This window comes from Vanessa tameamea, chromosome Z (genome assembly GCF_037043105.1).
Source record: "Vanessa tameamea isolate UH-Manoa-2023 chromosome Z, ilVanTame1 primary haplotype, whole genome shotgun sequence".
Classification (NCBI taxonomy): Eukaryota; Metazoa; Arthropoda; class Insecta; order Lepidoptera; family Nymphalidae; genus Vanessa; species Vanessa tameamea.
The window spans coordinates 1,817,586-1,843,063 of NC_087341.1; the positions used below are offsets into that span (position 1 = coordinate 1,817,586).

The window sequence follows — 25,478 nt, forward strand, 5'->3', positions numbered from 1 at the left end:
ACATAGGGTTGCTCAGACTATCCACTTTACTAATCAGAGAAGTTCCAGGAGTGAGCAGAATGGATGACAAATATATGCATATAAATATCTACACATACTAAGGGTGCATCAGAAATCCATTTCTTTCACCAAGGCCTTAGCTAACAAAAGCATAATTATAAACAAATTATATTACATAATACAATAAGGATACCACCTTTAACTCAAACAACTTTAATAATACTAAAATCATTTAATCCGACTTTATCGTAAATCAACATCAAACTCTCAAAAGGTTTTAGGAGGCCAGAAAAGGCATCGACTCATCTCCGAAAACTATGCCAAGATTAAATCAACTTACATTAAGACGTATACCTCTGAATATTCGGGCGAATGTGTATAAATTACTGAAGAGATTGGTCCAAATAACATTGTACATTACTTAAGTCGACCTATGTGTAAAATCCAAAAGTGACGTGACTTAACAATCGAAATACTCATAATACAACTTCATATAATATAAGACTACATTCCCTGAGGATTATATTTAGCCTTTTTGGTTTCCATCTAATAATATCGTACGTTAATTACGTTCTACTTTTATTTCTATAGCATTGTAAAAGAGCGGCGTTGTGGAATACGCTCAAAACCACTACAAGATTAGACCTTAGCAGGGATGTCGGGACTCTAGGGACCCCTTCGTCGTTTTCCTACCTTTCTGAAATATAGGTTTTCTACGACAACGCAGTTTTATTCTTAATTACGTTTTATTTTTATCGTGTTATAAAGATACCATCGTCCAAGTCAGGCTTAAAAAAATAATCTGTGCACCTTATTTCCCCATTTTAAAACGTCTTACCAAATTTGTAGGCTTTAAGTAAATCAATCAATAGCTTAACACAATTTTCCTGTAGATAAGTGAGTTGAAATACTTCCGCAATAGTTTAAGAAATAGAAGAAACATTGTACAATGTTAGATATGTTTATTTATTTATTTATTTATATATATATATATATATATATGTTTCTATCTCATATATCATTATACATACATATAAATGTATTTGATTTGGACCTAAACAATAAAACAATACAAGTTTTTTCTACTAAATTTGCCCCAATAATTTTCCAGTGCCCGTATATCAATGTGGAATTCCAAAGCCCGATCGTCATACCTTGGACTATTTTCGTTGACAATAATTTATGTTCATGATTATAAAGGATAATATGCATACTAGTAATTTTCATAACGAACTTTACTAACTAGTTTTCTCTAGAAAAATAAACATGAAAGTAAGCTATGCTCGTACTATTTAAAAGAAAGATTTTGTAGCCTTGACCTCACTCGTCAGTCGAAGTACCAGCTCTTATAACTTAATATAAAGTGTGTTAAATAAGTTACAGAATAAGTCACAATAGAGCGGTCGATATGTGTGATAACGAAATAAAATAATCACTTTCGTTCCCATGATTGTGTTACAGTCTGAGTGTTAAGAGTTTGCACTTAAACGTCGGACCTTCGATTGGGCATTTTATATATAGAATTTGCTTGATTGTATAATAATCAATTGTGGTTTAATTTTATAAGACTAATGAGATATTTCCGCATTTTTAAAACAGTGGTAGGATTTATCGCTTAAGCTACCAATAACAATAAATTGTATTACAGTGTTTGTTGTTGTTTGTTGAGTGTGCCAGTGTAAAATAGGTATGGTGATGGAACATCTTATGTCCCATTGCAACAAAAGTAGTTTCGTAATCGTGCCTTTAGACAAAGGCTCAACAGGATCGAATCCCAAAGTATAATACATCCAGAAAACGAACCTTTATATTTTGTTTCGGTTTGAAGGTTCATAACATCTTAGTTCCCAATTTAGGGGGCGAAATTGCGGGGTGAGGAATGGTTAAGATTTCTTTGGCAATGTCGGAGGTCAGTGATGATATGGTTAGAAAGAATGCTACTTGTGAGATGACGTCCGACAGAGAAGTATGGAAGAAGAAGACATGCTGCGCCGACCCCAAGTAAAATTGGGATAAGGGCAGGAGGATGATGATGATGATGTCTCAGGTCAGTGATGACTACTTACCGGACAGGTAGCCAAAAAAATACAAAACAGAACACCGAACCTCGACGCAGAAAGTATGTATCTGTCTTTGGCATCGTAGCTCCTAACCGTATGAATCGATTATGATTTAGTATTTTTGTTTCAAACGTATCTAATTTGTTAGCCAACATTGATTTCGACCGGTTAAGACATTTTATTATATATTAATATGTTGTATGTTGTGGAACGTTTACGATATGGAAGGATTACAGCGATCATGATCTTGATCCTAAGCGTTGGGTTGTGTGACCCTTAGATAACGTCAAAAGTGAACACAACCCAAGGCTTAAGATCAAATTGATGAATCTATGTATCACTATAATTCGTAATAACTATATGCTATTTAATAACACGAAATTCGAATATCATGAAACCTTGCTAATTACTTCATGATAATTAACAATATATATATATTATTTTTAATAGATAGACGGACGTGCAATTAGGCCGCCTGGTTATAAGTAGTTGCCGTCGTTCAGAGACAGTGGAGCTTTTAGAAATATTATCAATTTTTTAAATCACCTAAGCGCTCCATAACAACTAAGATGCTATGTACCTTTTTATTGTAATTATATTGACTCACTCAACCTTCAATCCAGACCACAATAATACAAAGTAGAGCTATGAACGTGTAGAATAACTAAAGAGTGAATAGTACCTACTCAGACGGGCTTGCTCAAGTCAGAGCCTTCTTACCAACTATTCCAATTATTCAGTCAAGGGATTCTTAAATATATTATATTTCCAGACGCCCGCGTCATCAGCTCTCTCTGGATGGAACTGGAGTCGGAGACGCCTGTGCCGGAACGCTGACGGCGTCGAAGCGAGCAGTACTACCGACCAGTGACACGCGCTCGCAATGAGAGGCGTAAGATGTCCACGGCCGGTGTACCGCCCGCAGATCAGACGAAGGATTCCTATCTGTAAGGAATTGGTGCGACGATTGCTTTAAAGATACGAGACACGGCAAATAATTAAAATTTCACCAGCACGGATCACGGACACCGATAATATGTTACTTACATTATGTAGTTTATTCAATATTATATCTACATATTCTAGATTAAAGAGTTATTTATACTATCTACAGTGTATAACAAAATATATATTATCTATAACGCAAATATTAATACAGTAAAACAGTACATACATAATACCGTTTGACAGTTATTCCAAAATTTATTTAGCGTTAATCAATAAATATTTAAGACGATATTTTCAAATTATAACCATTCACACAATAACAAATTTTGATACATAAATTATGGATTTCATTTCAAAAACCTTTTCAAATTATACACACAGATAATATAATTTATTTCGAAACAAATAACACATTTACTTTTTAATTTACACGTGATATAGAAAACTTACATTGATCACTTTTATCACTCTCAATATATTAAAGATTCATGTTAGAATTATATTCCAAATCGATTATCAATATTAACCGTGTAATTTAAGAAGTCATATTTAAAAAAAAACAGAGAAATATACCTTAAGTATATGATGATATAAAGGAAAAGATTTTTCATTAGATTTTAAAAAAAGCATATTCAGGTTCACTATTATATTTATCAATGCTGGTGTGATCAATCTGTTGTTGAAAGTGTTTGCAATAGTATTTTGCCAGTTAAAATAAAACGAATCATATAATAGTTACTTGCACAGATTATTATTGCATTTAGTATTTTTTTTTTTTATAATCTGTAATTTTATTTAAAAAGCCGAGTAGCAAGTGAGTCAAATACGGATGCGAATGTTATTACATCATGTTGCTTATCAAGACAATTTCCTTGTGAATAGAGGAAGTCTGAGAACCTTCATCACTGAGAAAGTGTGTTTTTTTTTTCAATATATGACAGGAAAATATTTGTAAGTAAAATTATCCCTTTGCAATGAATTACATTGATTGAAGTAGTATTCAAAATGTTCATACAACTTTTCCGTGCGTTTACGACGTGACTTGCGGTTGAGAGAATACGGTGAGGATTTTATGTCTTAAAATAAATTAAAACATATATCTTTGTCCCAGAAAAAAATAGTTAAATAAGGACACGAGAATTTTAATGTTTAATTTTTGCATACGGTTGCTCTATGTACGTAAACATGTGTGTATCCAGTTCATCAATAGTACAGTCACAGACTAATAACTACCGATATTATTCTAAATTCGAAAAAACTGTCGATTAAAATATATTATCAATCATTTTAACTAAACTTTAAAATTAAAATCTGATTGTCATAATCCAAAAAATTGACATGACATGTTTTAAAATATTGTGGTAAATTATTTATCGTTATTTTATTTTTATAGGAAACAAACGAAATATTTCCATAGCGTATACAATGAACCGCGCAAATTCATATCTAAAGTGTAAAATAATCCCATTGAATAATATTGAAAGAGGCACTTTCTTATTTGTTGAAATATTTGCGTACCATCGCTGAGGGTCGTATATGTTTCTCTTTCAATTTGTTTAAAGGCTTTCGCGGTAAGTCTTTTACAGCCTTTCGTAAAGTTAACAATATTTGTATTTTTTGTCGTATCTTTAAGGCGATTGTGTTGCCAGAGTGAACAGGGTACTTGAATGATGTAATGTATATTATCTGAAGGGGAAAAGTTGTATAAAATTATTTTTCTTCGTAATGATTGTTATTTTTAGTTAATTTTTAATTTCATTAAGTTCCTAAAATTATGCTAAATATATATTTAAGTATTTTGTCATTTGCGATTCTTTAAAGTAGAAATGATGAAATATTGAGACCAAAAAGTTTGATGTAGATACCAAATATATATTTATAATTCTCACTCGAATTTAAATACATAAATATTCGTAATGTAGCCGATAGAGTTAATACTTATTATAAATTAGTTCGTTGTTGAATAGAATGGCTTTATTGTTCGGAAATTAATCTTGTAGGTTCAATGTTCCTGATCTTCTTCTTCATAACTTTAGTAGAGAAATTGTTTCAATTCATTTAATCGTTGCAAATATTTAATTATCAGTAGAAAATATATTATGAATTATTAAACTATATTGTAGTAAGTATACCAAAGATTTAGACTTAGATAATAAGTACTAATTGCATAGCAAATACTATTTCACGCTGTTACGTAAAATAAAAACAACGGTAATCTTTTAAAATGAAACTCACGTAAAGATATATTTAAATTTCGTATAATTTTTGTTTCTTTTTTTATTTTGTATGTCAATTATTTGTTTTCTTTAACCTATAAAAATGTCAGGAACAGTGGCGAAATACAGATCAAAACTATTGAATTTTTTTCTTTATTTTTATAACTACGTAAACATATTCACAATTTTAAGATAATATTAAATGTTATAGATCTGAAAGTTTCACTGTAAATGTAATAGATATCTAATATTTATTGAAAGTAATGCTATAGTCGAATAGAGTAATTATCATTGTCTATCTACCCACAATAATGTAATTTAATTTAGATTCAAATAAATTATCATATGCAAGTAAAATTTTTATTTTATACCTTGTACACCCTACGACGAACAGCCAAAAAATGTTGCCACATGAAAAAAAACACATCACAAAATTTCATATTCACATTTTTCGTTTATTCGCCATTAATTTGGGATGAGCGAAGTGTTCTCCTTTAAACTCTATATTTATAATTATATATATAATATATGTTAAACTGTAATCTATCTTTGTGCGAAAATTCATTGAATCGATATATACGTTGATATTCATGAAGCATGTAATAATGTTTATTATATTTAAATTACACAATTAAATGACAAAAAATAATGATTACTTAGTTTCTCATCGGTTCTTCTTGGTAGAATCTACATTCTGAACAATTGTTAACTTTAGTTTCTTTTGGATAATGAAGTTGTGTGATTGATAAAAAATTGTAATTTTTAAAACAGATTTTTTTATATAGTTTATGAATATGAATTAATTTTGAAAGTGGTTTAAAAGCGTATCCTAGGGACATAGAACGAGAATATTTCCTGTCAAAATTTCAATTTATACTGGTCTAGTGTCGACTAGCATGTCTAGTTACGAATATATCCCGAATTAAAGAACTACTTACTTGGTGGTAGGACTTTGTGCAAGCCCAAGGTAGGTACCACCCACTCATCAGATATTCTACCGCCAAACAGCAGTACTCAGTATTATGGTCCAGTTTGAAGGGTGAGTGAGCCAGTGTAACTACAGGCACAAGGGAAGTAACATCTTAGTTCCCAAGGTTGGTGGCGCTTTGGTGATGTAAGGAATGGTTAATATTTCTTACAACGCCATTGTCTTTGGGCGGTGGTGACCACTTACCATCAGGTGGCTCATTGGCTCGTTCGCCTACCGATATCATAAAAAAAAGAAAAAACAGAAATGTTTTTCAGTAGCGACCTTTTGGGTATAAAAAATAGAGATTTTTTATACTACCTATTTTGTACACACAAACATTACATTGCATCACATTTATCTGTCCATTCAATGTGTCATTCCTTCCAGCTCACCAAGACTAAGTATATCCATTTTCAGTTCCGAAACAATATATACCGTAACCGTAAAAATAATGTTTTTCAGTGGAAACTGCGAAAAACCGCCAGCGAGGATCTGGCCAACTTTTGAAATAGCTTCGAATTTACTATTTTCTAGCTTCATATATTTAAACTTCAGCACGCGTACAGCTTTCGGTCTGTACGAGAAAATAAATAAAAAGTAATATTTTTAATTTTAATGTAGTCATCGAACCTCTTTGTACTGAAGTATTCATAATCGACTATTTTAAAGTGGTATTTACGTAGCTCGTTAATATACATAAATATGTATGTTATGTAACTTATGTAACATTTGTTCCCGTTTATGAATTTGGAGAAAGATTGTAAACTCTTAGGTCTCTAACGGCAAATAATGTTTTTCGAATCGACAGCATTCGATCAGCTCGTTCAATATTTAATAGCAACACGCCGGAAAAACAAATTGCTAAATATTTTGATGAGCAACCAGCAACTATATGACAACAGAAGCAACTATGAAGAGAAATATGTTCGCATAAAATAGATAACTTAGCTTACAAAAGAGTAAGGCTGCTATTATGAGAAATCTCGCAAAAAGAATTAAATATTCGACATAGCAGAGCAAAAACTGTAGATAAAAGTTCAGCCGAGTGATATAAAAGTACATTCATACATAACAAAAGACAATGGAAAATTACATCATTGTCAGAACCACGGGCGACCATCTGGAGATTTTTGTTATGGAAATTTTCGAAGATTCTAGAATTTACTGTAATATTTTTTATTTGATCAGAGTATCGTCTGGATCATCGACTGACTGGAAGAAATCGAGTCACCTAATATAAAGAGCTTGAAGAATAAGGTACATAATAAAACAAAACACATGTAAATAAGGGATTATATTCTTACAGTAGATACAGTTGTTATCGGAAGTCGTTTTAACATAAATTTTGTTCAATTTAGCAAGTTAGATCAGACTTAATTAATAACATAACCTATACATATAATATACTATTAAATACATAAAATATATAGCATTATTTTAATACACAGACTCGTGTTTCGTGTGCAATAAAAAGGCCTTAAACAAATATAACTGTGACATTAGAACAGGTAAATAATAATAAAAACTATAGCAACTGACATAAAACAATTATTTAACACATCGGTAAAAATATATTTATCATTACTGGTCGTTGATAGAAGAAATTGCATAATGCCTTTTAAATTGAAAATTACACTAACAGCTCAATTTCTAAATTTACTGTTAAATTTCATGTCTCATTCTTTTTGATAGTGTAAGAGAGAGACCGAGCACTATTTATGAGAGGGACGAACAATGAGGTCATCGACCTAAGTATTAACTAGAACTACCTATAACCTTTAGAAGATTATCAATTAATTAAATACGTATTATTATTTTATTAAACAATTCATATCTAATGGGTGTAATACATTTTAATTAGTAAACTATTTCATTGTTCTAGTTAAAGCGAAGCGAATTATATGGAAAAATATTAACGAACACGCACGCAGAAAATGTCTCGTTCACTTGTTTTCGAATCCGACCAAATCAAGGCTTCGATATACACTAAAAGTCGATGTTAAAATCGTATATAAAAAAAGCGCAAGCAGTTCACGTGACGCAAGTTAAACGTCATAAAATGTTAACATATAGAAACGCCAAATCGATACTGTCACCGCGCCCGAGCAGTCACAAATCAAAATGCCGGACAAATATTACATTGGGAGACAGTTGAAGTTTTTTTTATAAATGTATAAAAGTAGAATTAGTTATTCTACAAAACGGATGAATCCTTCAAAAATATTATCGATTATTATATATTAAACTATTGTAACTACTTGCATTCGGCAATTCTTCTAAATTAATTACAGATAAAATACAGCGCTTAACGAAATGTATGGGTATAAGATTATATGGGATTTGTGATATCAATTAATGGTGCTGATTCTATCTATCTAAACTTTTACTTAAATTTAACGGGACTATAAGGCCAGATAGAAAATATGATATATGCTATCCTTTTTATTCACATACCAGAGAAAGAGATAGAGCATCGAATCATCGAAAATACCGTCAGAATTAACTTTGAATTGTCATATTCGGTAATAGTCAAACAATATTGTACGTCCATATATACGTATATAGTACAGGCCCAATTATAATATTTGTCAAAAATCCGATCGACGTCAACTCGTACGAGCAACTGGATTGAACTCGACATATAAACAAAAGTCAAAACTGCAACCGAATTCGAAGCTGAAAACGTATCCGCTACGAGCACCTAAGGATCTTTTAATAGGAAGAAAAACGATTATCCTCTACGACTATAGACATTGAAATGAGCGAACAATATTACAATTAAATATCGTTTATTTAAAATTAATGATTTACTAGTATTTCAGACACAAGAATACCTTCTCTTCTAGACGTGGTCTTACTCCACTTCGTCCAAGGTTGATTGACGCCTATGATTTATTACAATACAAATTTTATCTGATATTTTTGGTTTGAAGTTGAATCGTTTTACTCATCTTCATGAATCAAAAAGTCCGTAATTATTTCCAATATTCGAGCATTTAGCACCTTCAGTTCAAAAATGAAATATTTACATTTGAAACGGTAACAACTGTTTCAAAAATGTTCATGTATATGACGCATACAGTTATAATTTCTGCTAAAAATACAACAAAACAATTTTGTTAAACAATGAATGTATTATCTTTTGTCGAATCGTGACCGAGTCTTTAGTTACAAATTAAAACAATAAATCAATAATCCATTGTAAAGATACACAGATAAAACATATCAGTCACGCGTTTGAATATCATTCATTCAAAAATTGAAATTTGAAGAATGAATGAATGATTACGATACGGTCCAATTACGAATATCCTTCGTATAACCGAAATTTAATAAGAACGTGATTGAAATGTGTTATTTATTAGATTTATTGAACTCCATCAAATCGAGACCTTGAGAAATTGCTGCAATTTGATGAAGATTGGAAATATAGGGTTCGTCGATATCTGTGGGGACAGCATCGCGTTTAAAGATCTAAATACATCATTCCGACTACAAAAATAATATCAAGATTCAGTCTGTCTATTACACAATTGTATAGTTTTATCCTTCATTTTCATTATATAACGTTTGATAAACTTTATGAAAATAAGGCCGTTCATATTAGTAACTGATTGTTATAATATTTATACAAGACATTAGAAAAAATATTTAAAAAAAAAAATTAATACATTTTTTTACATAATGCTAGTTGTAACTTAAATTGTTGATGTAATCTTCATCCATCGCATAATATTATTACGTCACAAAAAAAAAATAAACCGTTGATGACGACCGACGTCGTATAAAAGATCTAAATTTGGCATTAAATAAGTTTGCAATTTTTTTAGTCTTGTAAACATTAAATACCTATTTACTCTCCAAGTTCATTACAGTATAAAAGTTTTAAAAACAGCGGATAAAAATATTCTACGATGAATGTAAAATTTTTTAATAATAAATTTTATTAAATAAAACATTTTAAAGCTTCACTTGGTTCAACATACCGACTATCATGAAAAAAATATTAAAAGACGTAAGTACAGACGTTAGATAATTAAATAGAAAAAAAAAAAAAAACAAAATTACCCTTTCAATGAGACACATTTACATTACAACGTATGAATTTTTCAGAGACATGGTTTTGTGACCTTAATCGATATTTCGTCAGATCGATCGTCAAAATCGATTTTATTGATGACCTTGAAAAACATTCCTTTTAATCTACGTTATATAAATTAGTTTTCATAAGCCGATTTTAAAGCGACGATAATTAATTAAATTATATTAGTCGTTATTAACTATAGAACCGGGTATGCGGTACAGTGCGCATAACAAAACAACGCCCGTTTTAATATTTTCTATTAATGCGTGAAGTACCGAAACGATACAAAATATCATCGAAGAGAAATAGCACGAATCATACGTTAAACGAAAACATTCGAATTTATTCGAGGGTCAAATTCAAAGTACCCTTACTCGAGTAGTAGGCCGTTTCGTGGGTTATGGAGTTTAAACTGGTGGTATCGTCCAGAGTACTGCGGTTTTATCGGCGGACGTTGAGAGGAATGAGAAGTCGTCAGGGTGCCATCTCGCCGATATCACTTTGTCTGGATGTCGAGCTACTGGAACGCTGGGTAAAGAGCAGGTCAGGTCACCTGAGGAAAGAAAATATTTTATTAGAAAATATTACAAATACATATTCAACATAAGAAATATCAGAGTACGATGCGTAGTTTGCGTTTGTAAATATAATATTCTCATAATAATATAATTAAAGTATATGTCATTTGGTCGAGTAGTGTGTACACCGGTTTTCATGGGTACGCCACTGCGAGGTACCGGGTTCGAATCCCGGCCGAGTCGATGTAGAAAAAGTTCATTAGTTTTCTATGTTGTCTTGGGTCTGGGTGTTTGTGGTACCGTCGTTACTTCTGATTTTCCATAACACAAGTGCTTTAGCTACTTACATTGGGATCAGAGTAATGTATGTGATGTTGTCCAATATTTATTTATTTATTATTTATTTAAATAAGAATGAAATGTTAATATGTTACGTCCTATTATGATTTCATAAAATCGATCCAATGGAAAACCTTTATCACAATATTTCAGACACGTCACGACATATTTCCTCGGAGTGTTGTCTGTCAATCGACACTGAACATTAATGTTCCAATAACGATAATCGAATTGCTAAATTTTGTTTCGTAACACTCATGTTTCATCCAAAATTGGTTCAAACTTCTTGAAAATTATTGTTGACGCTAATATGACCATATTGGCTATTCGTGGTAGAGAACCTGAGTGTAGAAGGTGGACTTATAGACAATCTAGATTCTAGTAAATGTTAGGTTAACCATGTTTTGAGTCAGGATAAAAGCTATCCTATATATATCTTTAGATGAGCTAAATATTATCCAAATACGTTTTGTATTTTTAGCTTGAAAGACTAACAACGACCGTTCCTCCACTACGCACTAAATATATAAAACTTTATTATTACACAAGCCGTCACCTCATTTCACCCCCTCGAAGGGTTAATTAAAAGTAACCCACTACTCATTCGTGTCCTTCCAGGGGACGCAAACTATATCGATACTAAATTTCATTTAAATCGGTTTAAGCATGAAGAGAAAACAGAGTTTCTTTCACATTTATAATATTCCAAAAACAATAAAACATTTTTATGTCAAAACGGAACTCACAGCATATACCGGTTTCGGTAATTGAATCGGTATTGCAACATTATTTTTTAATTCATGTGTACGTACGTTCATATTCAGGAAATCGGTTATTGTATTTATATAAATCAATTTTATTTTTCTATATATTCTTAATAAGTTCACCTTATTTACGTGGGACTATTTTAAAAGTGTAATTTATTGAATAAAAAGATGCATTAAAACAAGTTTTGAAGATAACGAGCCTTATACACAAAACAAGTGACGTTTCCCCTATTTTTTTTTTGTATGAGACAAAAACATGTATGTACCTACGTACGTATGCAAAGCATGCTTTCGTAAAAGGTGATAAATGATTACAGATTTCAAAACCAATACACACTTTATTCAAGCACTCTTAGACGAGCACTTTTCACCGGCATTTTACGAAATAAATTAAATCAAAATGAGTTCAGTAATTGTAATCACTAATCACCAATCAATACGTTACCGAATAATTAAGGATCGTTAGTTTATGACAAATCTATCCAAATTGTTTTCAGCATCACGCACATTTCAATTAAACCAAACTAACCTAAAATATTATAGATCATTGAAATTTCGATCGTTTAATTATTTAAAAAACCGTGGACATTGTATTTGATGATTTCCAAGCATTATAATTAAATAATTGTATTGTACTTTATTGAAAAATCGATCGAACAGAGTAACTACAAAATTAAAAACTACTTTTCGAACCTGTGGTAACATCACATCTAATTCACGACGATTCAAAAGTGTTTTTGATTTTATAAAAAGAATACTGCGTCCAGTTTAAATTTAAATAATAATTATTTTGAAAAAAAAAATGTAATAAAATATTCTCCTATGAAATAATAACTCGTAGCGAAGCCACGTAGATATTTAGACGTGTCACGTAAGCTCGTTCCATTGAATCTTATCACAAATATTATTATAATATAACGTAATATGCCATTTAAGACGTGTTCGGATATTTGTACATCTGTGACAAAATAAATGTTAAAAAAAAAACCTAGATTGGTTCGTGACACTTGCTAAATAATATACAAGCTTTGCCGAGATGTCGCAGTGGTTAAAACGCGTGAACCTTAACCGATGATTGCAGTTTCATGTGCTCAATTTGTGAAGGAAAACATCGTTAGGAAACATGCATGAATCCATCAACCCGTATTGAAGCAGCGTGGTGGAATAAACTCTAAAACTTTCGACTGAACCTGCGACTTTCACCGAAACTTATAAAATATAATAATAATACCTACAGCACACAAACCGTCACGCCCGATTTTTTTTGTGAATTAAAATGTTGCCTATGCTCTTCTCCGGGACTGAAACTATCTCCACATCAAATTTCATCTAAATCGGTTCACCGTTTTAAGCTTGAAGCAAATTTATGATACTAGTATAGGTGTATAATTTTTTTCTCATATAACAGTTTTAGACATTCGATGGTTTCAGTACGAACACTTCGTTCGGACATTTTACCGTAATGACAAAACCTAATATGTCGAAAGTCTCTTATTTACAACCGATACGTTTTACCGCGTTCCGTTAATTAGCTGAAAGCTATACAGCTGCCATTTTAATAGATATCTCCAATTTCAATGGTTGTTATTTACTTTTGATACAGTGTTTAAGATGTTACTCGATTTTGAAATGCTTTTATTAAACACAGATGTCGCAGACGGGGTAATCAGTAAGAGAATTAAATATTTTGAGTTAATTTGAAACCAATTCGACCTAGCTGATAGAGCTGGACTACGCACACACTTTCGATGCTGGTGAATTCTTTTTATTTTTTTATATTTAGTAGGTAGTCGGGTGGGCAAATGGATCACATGATGGTAAGTGGCCATCGCCGCTCATAGACATTGGCGCAGTAACAAAAATCAACCATTCCTTACATCGCCAATGCGCCGACCACCTTGGGAGCTAAGATGTTATGTGCCTCGCGTCTGTAACTACGAAGGCTCACTCGCCCTTCAAACCGTAACAGAACGATACAAAGTATTGCTATTTACAAAAAATATAGTAATTATATTACCTTGCAAATCAGTGAGTACAACTCTTCCATCGTAGCCAGCGGTCAGTAAATAGTAAGCCCCGGGCGAGAAGCGCACACTGCGCACATCGCTCGAGTGCGGCGTGAAACGTTGTAGCGCACGAGAACCGCGCACATCGTGTAACGCGCACGAACCATCGTCGTGACCACAAACAAGGAGACGACCGCTCGGATCGACTGCTAAGGACGCTACAGCAGAACCCTAAAACAAAAGAATATCATTTAATTTTTAACCTAGCCAAGTGCTCGACTTACACGAAAATGATGATTCAGTATGAAGTCACTACATATATTTTAAAGATAGATTATACTTTTCAAGTCGCCATCGATATAGTATAATTTCATAACCAATAATAGCGAAATGTTCAAAGTTCGATATTTTTTTCATAGCTATCGTAAAGTTGAAACTGTGAACAAAAGACAATGAAATCTATGACAGGCCATTATTAATTTTATTGTTAATAAAATGACTTTCTCTCAGGTAAATACAGTAAATATTCTGATTGATTTCGGTGAAAAACATTTCAAGAGTAGCAATAAAGGTTTCCGCTGACAAATTAACTTTCAAACTTTCTTTTATAGACGTTAGAAAAACACTAGAGTTACGGTCGTAAAATACGCCTATATTCGATCTATGTATACAGCGTACTAGAGCCCGCGGATCCGTGCCAGTAAAAAGAAAAAAAATAGTCCTTTTTGGGGTCAAACTTGCTTCATAAAAAGCAACAGAGAAACACAGTTATTTTAGTATTAGATTTTTTGAAAGACCAAGGTGGTTGGGTCGATGACCTGATACTAAAATACTACCCACAATTAACACAATGACTAAGATTTTATTTCCCTTGCTGTATTGCACTGACTCTCTGACGGCGTTGCTGTTAGGCGGCAGAGCAATTGATAAGTTGACATAACATAAACATAATCAGCCTGTAAATTTCCCACTGCTGGGCTAAGGCCTCCTCTCCCGTTGAGGAGAAGGTATGGAGCATACTCCACCACGCTGCTCCAATGCGGGTTGGTGGAATACACATGTGGCAGAATTTCAATGAAATTAGACACATGCAGGTTTCCTCACGATGTTTTCCTTCACCGCCGAGCACGAGATGAATTATAAACAAATTAAGCACATGTAAATTCAGTGGTGCCTGCCTGGGTTTGAACCCGAAATCATCGGTTAAGATGCATGCGTTCTAACCACTGGGCCATCTCGGCTCATAAGTTGCATGATAAGTTGAGACCCAGAGGAACTAGCACAAAAACTTAACACCGATATTATTTCATTGCTACTATTTAAAATAGGATAAAGAAATTATCATTTTCTATCACGTCATTTCCAGCTAACGAATCAAAAAACATTCGTTTAGAATTTTTTAAATTATAATCAACTTCGTATCGTTGGTTCTAATACATAGAAAACAAAACATAATGAAAAGTATCTTTGTAATGTCACTTTACGTCTTAACATTTAACGAAAGCAGACTATAAAAGCAAAAAAAAAAAACCGTCATTGAACCTTCACACGAAATAAATTATGTCATATATTGGTTACATATGTAATGATGATTACATTAATATTATTTTCAAAATCCAATAGTTTCTATTAAATCAAGCGACATTTTAAATTGTCGAAAAATAAACGGAAAACTCCATAAACTCTAAAAAAAATACTATGGAACACAATCATGGATAGAGGCAGTGGTACTTTACCTTTGTTGGTCCGGTGGGTGGTGATATGACATTGACGCAGCCTCCGGTACGAAGATCCCAGAAGCGTACAGTTTTATCCTGACTCCCAGACACGAACATCGCGCCACCCCAGTTGTACAGAGAGAGGACGTGACCCGAGTGACCGCTGAGTGCCTGATACAAGGACGAATAAACATTTTATTTTTCATAAATTTCCCTTAATACTTACTTAATTGTATTAAATCAAACTGTTTTTTTAACATTTTGAATCATAATACTTGTTGACTTCAACGCAAGATATATTACATACATATGTATTAAACGTAACTACTGAGTTTCTGGCCGGTTCTTCGCGGTAGAATCTACATTCCGAAGCGGTGGTTGCTTCACTTGATATAGTTGGTTAAATGACGATTTAAAAGTGCATGCAGTAAAAGCCTACTCGAATAAAGTATATTATGAATTTAATTGACATTACGTCATAATATTGTAAACAAGATGACGTAGGATCGGTTTCAGTATATCCAGTATAAAACGGTAATACGATTTTAATGAAAAATATGGATAAGCGATACAAACAATCGACAATCGACATAGAATATTTTCAATTAATTTAAAACATAAAAGTACTTTTAACCATAACACGATTTATTTCCATAGAATAGTTTGTTAATACAGTTTTTGCTCTTTTAATTACCAACTATGATAAAGTTTTAAAATGGAAATTTTCAATAAATAGTGTATTGCCAACATGAGTCGACCTTGCCGGGAAAGTTTGCGCACTCTCTCACACACCGGGAGACAACGGATATTGACGCTTAATTAATTGAAAACAAATGCTAATATCGTTATTATTTGATTATGAAAAATTTGATGTCAATTGAAACAATTCAATTTAAAAAAAAAAGATAAGGCCAGTAGCCTGTAAATAAAAAAGGTACTCACATATCAATGTGTACACACATTTGAAAAAATTTAAAAAAATAAAAACCGGTTTCGAATGTATGCATGTATCTTTGCAAAGTTCTCCTAACATTCTAAGGGAACTGGTAGAAAACGTCACGTAAAGGAAAACGTGTCAGGCCCCTCTAGACGACCTTTCCCTCATTTTAATTTATATCTATATCTTTCTATTATATACGGTCTTATATAATATTATTTCAACATATTCTTTTTTGTTCTTATTTTAATTCGCACACAAATTAATTTCTTGTGATTTAATTATTCTCAAACGTTGTTGATTTATTTCATTGTCTGTTATTTAATACACGATATGTCAAATTCGTTCCACATTGACCCGCGGTGGACAACAGTGACCCACGACACAGTTGATAAAACTATTCAAAGATTCCAAAGATTTAATAAAATATTCTGAATAAAATCCTACCATAGAATCTTTAGGTTCACCGTGTATGTAATATCAATATGTATATATTTTATATTTCATACCTGGAATGTCTTGCCCGTGGCGCAATCAGTGACGTATATCTTGCAATCACCGGCACCGCCGCTCACGAGCAGGCTCGTCTTGTTCGATGCGTCTTCTATGAAACAGACGTCACGAACCGTGCCATCGTGCATAGTCAATTCTACCTGTTAAAAGTAAAAAATAATTTATGTATATGTGTGTATAGGTATGTGTCCACCCACTCGTACACAACCAAAAGACAAAGCAATTTTAACGGAATAGCAATGCATTATAAAATAAAAGATATTACAAGTATATTTTAATAAATTTTAAATCACAGGGACAGATATTTAATTAATTATATTTAAAAAAAAACGAATTGAAACGCACATGACATTGGCGAAGTAATATTTGCCCTCTCGGCAAAAATAAAAGGCACAATTAAAAAAAAAAGGGTGAATTTGAAAATAGAATGCCATTTCATCTTGTGAAGACTTCAAATATAGCGAGAAGTAAATTAATTAAGTTCCTTGAAGGGATTCGTCACAATTCAATTTCAATTCTTCCTTAGTAGTGATTCTTCCCGGTAATTTATCTCATTGAATCACAAGTAACGATTGTCAGTATTATAAGTAAATTTTGTGTTATTTTGATTGTCAGGTCGTTCGTCGGGATAATTATAACTTCATTTTTTTTTTCGATAACTTAAAGTTACTTTCAGTTTTTGCGTATACATGTTAATTTTCGTACCTTTTAAAATGTATATAGTAAAGTATATTTTTTAATATGTATATAATAAAGTAACACACAGACTCAAGACCTGATATCTTCGAAGACATTTGAAAAATTATTACATAGTATAAAACAAAGTCGCTTACCGCTGTTTGTCGCTGTTTATACTTAGATCTTTAAAATTACACAACGGATTTTGATGCGGTATTTTAATAGATAGATTGATCCAAGAGGAAAGTTTATATGTATAATACATGCACAGTATAGTAGAGAAACACTGATAATTTCAGAAGTTTCCAAAGTGATGTCGTAAATAAACATATTTTTTTGCGCTTACATTGCAAACGCTGGATGCATCCTACGAGATATATCAAAATAATGCATATGTCTATCTCTTAGGGATAACCCACAATAACCATTTTTTTTCTTCTTCACCTTTTACGATAAATAATGGCTAAACAGCGTTAATCCTTATCCAAATAAGTACTGCGCAGTATGATTTGTTGAAAACGCTAAAGGTGTCTACTGACTTACGTACTGTACTGACATTTGAAAATATTTCCATAATTTCAATACTATTCCAATTCTTAATTATAAATAAATACTAAGTCTTAAAAAAAAAACGATATTATTCAGTATTTCACGGCAAAACTATTCCTGGAATTATCAACACGCGTATTATACTAACAGAACAATGACACATATCAAATTGTTTTTAAAGTAGGTATAACATAAATAGAGCATCGAATTCTTAACACGTGCGATCATCGAAATCTTGAACGATAACGTCATGGACGTTGATTAGCAGCTTAATATTTACAATTAGATATCATATATGAATATATATATATAGGTAGACTGTTTACTTAGTTTACTATAGAGTTACAGATAGAGTTATATACAAAAATAACTCTTATCTGTTACCTTTCCACACTCAAACCGATTTACATGGAATTTATTGTGGTGACAGTTTGAGACATAGGCTTTTTCACCACCCGAGAGAGTAAAATCGGGGGTGAAAATTTGTGTGCACTGAGGTGACAGAGGTAAGGTGATGATGTATAGGGAACGATATATAAATTTAACGCGGTTAAGACCAATGGTTCAGCTGCTATATTAACCGTTTCTGTTAAGACAGATAAGCAAAATCTGTTTCCTAAAACAATAAACATTTTTGATTGGATCACTAAGTATTAATGATTATAATTAAAATAAAGATAATATTTATTATAATTTAAACAAAATGCTAAGAAGCAGCTGTCAGTACTTCAGTTTTCAGTGTATGTCGACGAGTCTCGTCAAAACGTCCAAACCAACAATAGCAGTATTGATATCGGATTTACATTTCGATAAGGATTAATGCTGTATTGCTTAAAATCGCTTCATAAATAAGCCATTATTTCTCGTATAAACTAAAGGATAAAAAATGGTTATCGTGAGCTACCCCTAACAGATAGACTTATACCATCGCGGTCTGTGTAGACCTTTTAAAGTATACAATAACATTGTACATTATTTTGATCTCTCTCGTAGGGGTAAACCCTACGAGAGAGATCAAAATAATGTACAGCATTTCTCTATATATTAAAAAAAAAACACATCATAGTCAATTGCGTAGTTTAAATGCATACATAGGGTCAGACAGACCACGGGAAGTGACTTTGTTTTATACTATTTAGTGATGTTTTGGTGGATTATTTAGCCCACCAAACCAATGTACCGAATTTGATGAAACGAGATGGAGACCCCCTAGGAAAGACATCGACTACTTTTAATATATCTAAGACCTGACGACCAAATCTGAATCATCAAGCGAGCGTGCGAAAACTACTATATAAAGTACGTCAAATTAGTTTGGGAGCGATATGATCTGTATGTATCAGCGGGGTTATTGTAATAGTCGTACTATAAACTTGCTATAATGTGCGGGGGACAATGTAATTACACTGAATTTTGTCAACTGTGTCCGTTTCATACAATCTTACATTACATAGTAGTAATATATACAATGTGACGTATCCTATTTCCTTTGATTTTCTAAATGGTGGCAATTTAAGGCTTTAGTCCAGAAAGCGCGATTTGTTAAGAAATCAGAAACATGGACTAAGAAATGGTCTAGAAAGATCGGAAACTTGGAGCAACACTTAATAAACTTCTACAGTTGCTTCGGCTTTACATCGAAACAATATCTTGGGTAGGATAATGTCTCAGAAGTCAAAACTAATATTTTATTTTAAAGTCAAACATCGAGGAAGCCAAATCAATCAAATCTCAAAATAAAATCGACGTCAATGGCTTTTTGCAATTCACGTTCCGTCAAAACCTTGTATCCTAAAAAAAAACTATTGTATGGAAATATTTGTTACGTCATCAAATCATATATTTATTGTCTCCGAGATTAATAACATACCGTGTGACCTTGGAGTTTCACATTTCATTTTAATGGCACAATTGCAGTCTAGGAAATGCAATACGCGTATCTTTATTAACGATCATGTTTCAAATATGATACACGATGGAACGAGGTGATTCTGATTGGAGATGAAGTCATGTCTATTTTAAAACGGTCGTAAGTATTAATTAGAGGAATACATAATAAGACTGTTATAAAGTAGCAAAGTTCACACCGGACATCTTCAATGCGCCGCCTGCGATGTCTATTGTACAAATCGTTTGTTGTTTGCACGTAGGTCGTATTAATGAAACGACATGCGTGTGCCAAGTCGTGCTTGTTTAATAATCACGTGATACATACTTAAATCACGCAAAAGAAAAACATTGGGCTGCATAGTATAACACAATAAATATATGCTTATAAGTTTAATCTACCTCTTGTCCTTCCAAGTTACATGCGTGGCTGTTAAACCTCATCAGTTTGACGGTTTTGTCGTTCGAACCGGTGGCCAGAAGGTCGCCGGCTGGACTCCAAGCCAGGCAGTAGATGCTTCCCTTGTGGTGCTTTGTTCTCTTGAGTAGAACTGTGGGTGCGGTCGGTGCACTGTTGTCTCTGGAAAAGTATTTAGCGTTATTTTACGTCTAGATTCTAAATTTGAAATGTTGAGAACAATTCCTTTACAAGAATCGACCGATTGTATTCAATTATATTCAAATGAGTGATCGTTGAAATCTCACCAATATAAAGTTTGAATTTGGAACATATATATCAATTACGCTCAAACGACTGGTCGGATCCTAATCCAATTCGGTGTAGAAAACTATTACATATTGAAATAGAACAAAGGACACACTCATTAATACACATTTATATAAAATATATAGTATATATATATATATATACATATATATTACTCAACTATCTTCAAATTTGCAAATATAAACATGAGTGTGTCGTAGGTTTGGATGAATGAATGAATGAATTCGAATTTTGTGTGTGTGTTGTGGTTGTTGTTACATTGGTGAAGGTTTCGGGCATAGTTCTATCAAAGTATTGTTGGCACTGAAGTCGTGCCACATAATTACAAAAAAATGCATTGCAACGCATGCGGAGCTTTAGATGGTATACACCAAACGCACATTGCACGAGATGCGCGTTTATAAAAAACTAGTGGGCGGAACGCGAAACTTCGCGTTTATTCAACAGATTTTTACAAATTTCGAAACCTATGACAGGTTTTGTTTTGATTTAATTTCATTCTAAGCTGACAACGTCTTTTCGCCAGTTTTACATTAGGCTTTTTTTTTTATATACAGCCATACTTTTATATACGCTTTCTATCCGGCCAGTAACTTATTTCTCTCTAAACTTAATTCTTTGTTAAATCGTAACAATTTACTAAATTGCAATCAAGAATCCTCTTTAATTTTCTTCACATCTAAGGCTGGAGCTCTTCAAAATAAGACCATAACCGATCCTTTATGTGCAGATATCGTTCCATAATCACTGGGACGTAAATTGTCTTACGCTATTAATATATAAGATACGTTTAATATGAAAATAAAACATCAAATCTTACGTGAAAGCAAGATTTCAAAGACGCAAATATATATTACGCAATGCGTTCGTTTATTCACAAGAAAGCTCGTCGTCATCGAAGAAACTACTTCGTGCCTCGAGTGATTTTAACATAATTGCTTTTTAATCAAACGTTAGTCACTAGTAGTTCTGGACTGAACTACTACGAACGATATGTGATCTATCAAGATTCATACGGACTTGTGAATCAGATCGAATATATTTTGACTAATACAAGCTTTAGAGTCACTCAAAGTCATGTAAAAGTTTATACTTCTTTCACTAAAATTTTTATCGATTCGATGCAGAACCACGGTTATCATTTAGCATACATGATACTATCAATTATATATTTACTAAATTTGTAATGCGATTTTCGACGTATTATATGGATGGGAAATTTTTACACACACAATAAGGTGTAAAAACTTCTACATAGAATAACGATTATATTTTTATTTGATTTATATTTATACGAGACTTTACGGTGAGTTTTCCGGGATAAAAATTAGTTATGTCATTCTCATAAAACAGGTAATTGAAAAGAAAAAAAAACAATCCAATACTTCTGAAAAGAATGACAAACTTAGAAAACCGAAATTGGACTTACGAAATAAACTAAAAAAAAAAAAACGTATTTTATTAAAATTAAAGTAAGAAGACCGACCGATCATTGTTTCGTAAGAATCCGACGCGTTAATGTGAATCACTTTCTAACTTCATGTATATTATACGTCACGTTAAACTTTACAACTCGTGACGACGCTGTTTTTAAATCGCACAATTGCAATATTGTACATGTCAGGTGAAACGAGATTAATAGAGTACGCGTTGACGAATGTAAAACGTATGTGACACAATTACAAGGAAAAGCGTTCTATAGTACCTACTGGCTGAAAATGCCGTTCTATTTATTAATTCGCTAAAAAAATTCATTTTTATTTTTAAACCTGTCGTTGACTGCTCCGCTAAGTCAATTATTTCGATAAATTTTGTTTTATACATTCTATTGAATTTAAAATTCGTGTAGGCTGTATAAAATTATTCTATTATTTTTTTCATTTCATTTTGTGTGTCTCATGTGACAGTTTTGTTTTTTATTATGAATATTGTTTACGTATTTTTTTTTTTATTTCATGAATATAAAGCGAATAAAATAGAAAAACCGTAAATAAATGTACAATTTATTAACTTTTAAACTAGCCATTTTAGTGTGCCTATATGACTTTCTTCTGTATATCATAAATATGGATATTTTAATTAAAATATCTCAAAATGAATTTTGTTATTATTCGATCCATTTTGTAATTACAAATGTATATTATAAAAAAATACGAATTCGAATGATGATTTCTTTGTTTAAAAATATTAAAAAAAAAACTGTATCATTATAGACTGATAACGTTATTATTTAAATATATATTAAATTTTCTAAATTGATTCTATTTGCACACCGTCCAAGTCCTATTTCGTGTCGTAAAGCGGGGGCGACACTGTCCTTCTGTAACACGAGTCGACGAACGTTCATATATGGCATAACAAACGGTTCATACATAAACAAAATCTTAGGTCGTTGACATCGAATATATAGTAAAGAAAAAATCTATCATCGCTCAGACTTATTAGTGACATTGATGTTTGACATTCCGGAAGCCGGTTGATCACAGATCTACGCAAACAAGCGAAGCGAAAGTTAGACAGCTAAGATAAATATACTGTAGTCGCTTGGTCGTCGCGGTGATTTTACTTCGATAACTTTTATATCAGTTTTCCAGTTGAACAAAATATTGTAGCCCTGTAGGTTGACATAGGTCTTTTATATTGATACTTTAAGATTGACTGATTTATATAGTACCAGCTCGTAAATATGCCACTTCGAGGCTAAGGGCTGTAGTATAAGTTTCGGCTCTTAACTCACAGCGCTGCTCCACGGTGACTTAGCAGATACATGTGGCAAAATTTTACAATTATGCAGATACATATGAACATGAACTAGACACGTGGAAATTACGTGTAAAAAAAAAAAAAAAGTCATCTGTCATCTTGAAATCGAGTCATAAATTTGCTACAATTTGGAAATTTTCTAAACATAACGAAAACGTCAATGAACTTTCGATTCAATACTCAAAATTATAAATGTCAAACAAATGAAAAAAAAAAATAGAATATCTATGTTATATAGCGACGTGTTCCGCAATTATTTCTTATGTCTCGGAACGCATTCTTTCTTATAAGCTTTCGCAATTTAGAGATTTAATGATTTCATAGTGAGTATCGGCCAAGGAATTCCGTTTGCACCTTTTATGGTTTTTTTTTTTTATATATAAATTTCATTGTGCACGTAACAAGCACAAACATAGTTTTAATATTACAGTATAAGAACAATCAAATAACAGTTTACTTTGTCTGTTTTTGTAATTGACTTGAGTGTTTGAACTAACAATGATAAATTTAATATAGAAACATTCCACGTTTCTCTTACAATATATACTAATATAACAAAAGCGAAAGTACATCTGTTTGTATGTTACGCTTTCATGGCTAAAACCTGTTCCATACTTAACAAAAACCCCCTCTAGTACACTACATTAACAGCCTTCAAATTTCCCAATGCTGGACTAAGGCCTCCTCTCTTTGAGAAGAAGGTTTGGATCATATTCCACCATGCTGCTCCAATGCGGGCTGGTGGATAAACATGTGGCAGAATTTCGTTGAAATTAGACACATGCAGGTTTCCTCAAGATGTTTTCCTTCAGCACGAGATGAATTATAAAAACTTATTAGGTAAGTACATGAAAATTCAGTAATGCTTGCCTGGGTTTGAACCCGCAATTAATGGTTAAGATGTGTTCTAACCAGTGGGCCATCTCGGTTCACAACTACATAACGCAAAATGTTAAATACCAACGCGATCTAAATTAAAGATATTTATATCTAGAACACAATGTAAGAACTCACAGGTTATAATATCAAGGATTCACAATATTCCTAAAAAAGTATAATGATATTTATAATTATGTCAAAGAAAAATTTCGTATAAAATAAAACCTTAAGAATACAGAACTAAAACGACTAAGAACTAAAACGAAAACATATTTAATTGATCTCGCTCTTTCTTTTGAAAATGTAACGCGTCTTGTACCGCCAGTATTCGGATGTTTAAAACAACGTATAGTTTTTACAATCATTCAGGCGCCTGACATGTCGTATCGTCACCATATCCAAAGCCGTAAATCATTATTTTTTTCACTGTATCATTAACATTAAATGACACCTGACGAAATATACATTAAGGCATTTCAATGATGTAACCTTTATCGAATTAAAAACTTTTTGTTTAACAGACCTTGGGTCGTACCATATTTATGATGCAATTATTTTTTTTAAATCATAATTATTTATGGCAAAGACTGACCTTTTATGCTAATATTGAATTATATTTGTAATACATTTTGTATGATTTACGGAAAGCGATCCTGTGTTATATTGCTCAAAATAAGTGAAACGGATTAAAATCGTTCAAGCTGTCATATATATTCCTCGACCTTATAGAATGATTACAGGCTAAGCAATACGATACCCTATTGGGAGCAAATCAGATCTAAGCGGGTCAAATTACAAGGATCAAATTATAATTAAAGAAATAAATTTATCGGTTCTTGATTGTTTTATTGGTAATAGGAACACATTGACATCGCGCCGCCAATCTCGTGCCACTTAGATTTTATTACACTGGCACACT

At 32.3% G+C, this 25,478-nt stretch overlaps 2 protein-coding genes across 6 annotated transcripts in view; one reads left to right on the forward strand and one right to left on the reverse strand.

Annotated features, from left to right (window-relative positions):
* The window catches only part of LOC113403989 (uncharacterized), a 177,649-nt gene extending 174,000 nt beyond the window's left edge, over nt 1-3,649 (forward strand). For both annotated transcript variants that reach the window (XM_064220259.1, XM_064220260.1), the window contains one exon: nt 2,833-3,649. In XM_064220259.1, the coding sequence (XP_064076329.1) occupies nt 2,833-2,897 (65 nt within the window). In that variant the 3' untranslated portion in view covers nt 2,898-3,649. The remainder of the gene's footprint in view (nt 1-2,832) is intronic.
* A 3,824-nt stretch (nt 3,650-7,473) lies between these two features.
* The window catches only part of LOC113403966 (WD repeat-containing protein 47), a 54,881-nt gene continuing 36,876 nt past the window's right edge, over nt 7,474-25,478 (reverse strand). For all 4 annotated transcript variants that reach the window (XM_026644657.2, XM_026644658.2, XM_026644660.2 and 1 more), the window contains 5 exons: nt 20,593-20,770; nt 17,073-17,216; nt 15,645-15,797; nt 13,920-14,139; nt 7,474-10,831 (listed from right to left, as the gene is read on the reverse strand). In XM_026644657.2, the coding sequence (XP_026500442.2) occupies nt 10,686-10,831; nt 13,920-14,139; nt 15,645-15,797; nt 17,073-17,216; nt 20,593-20,770 (841 nt within the window). In that variant the 3' untranslated portion in view covers nt 7,474-10,685. The remainder of the gene's footprint in view (nt 10,832-13,919; nt 14,140-15,644; nt 15,798-17,072; nt 17,217-20,592; nt 20,771-25,478) is intronic.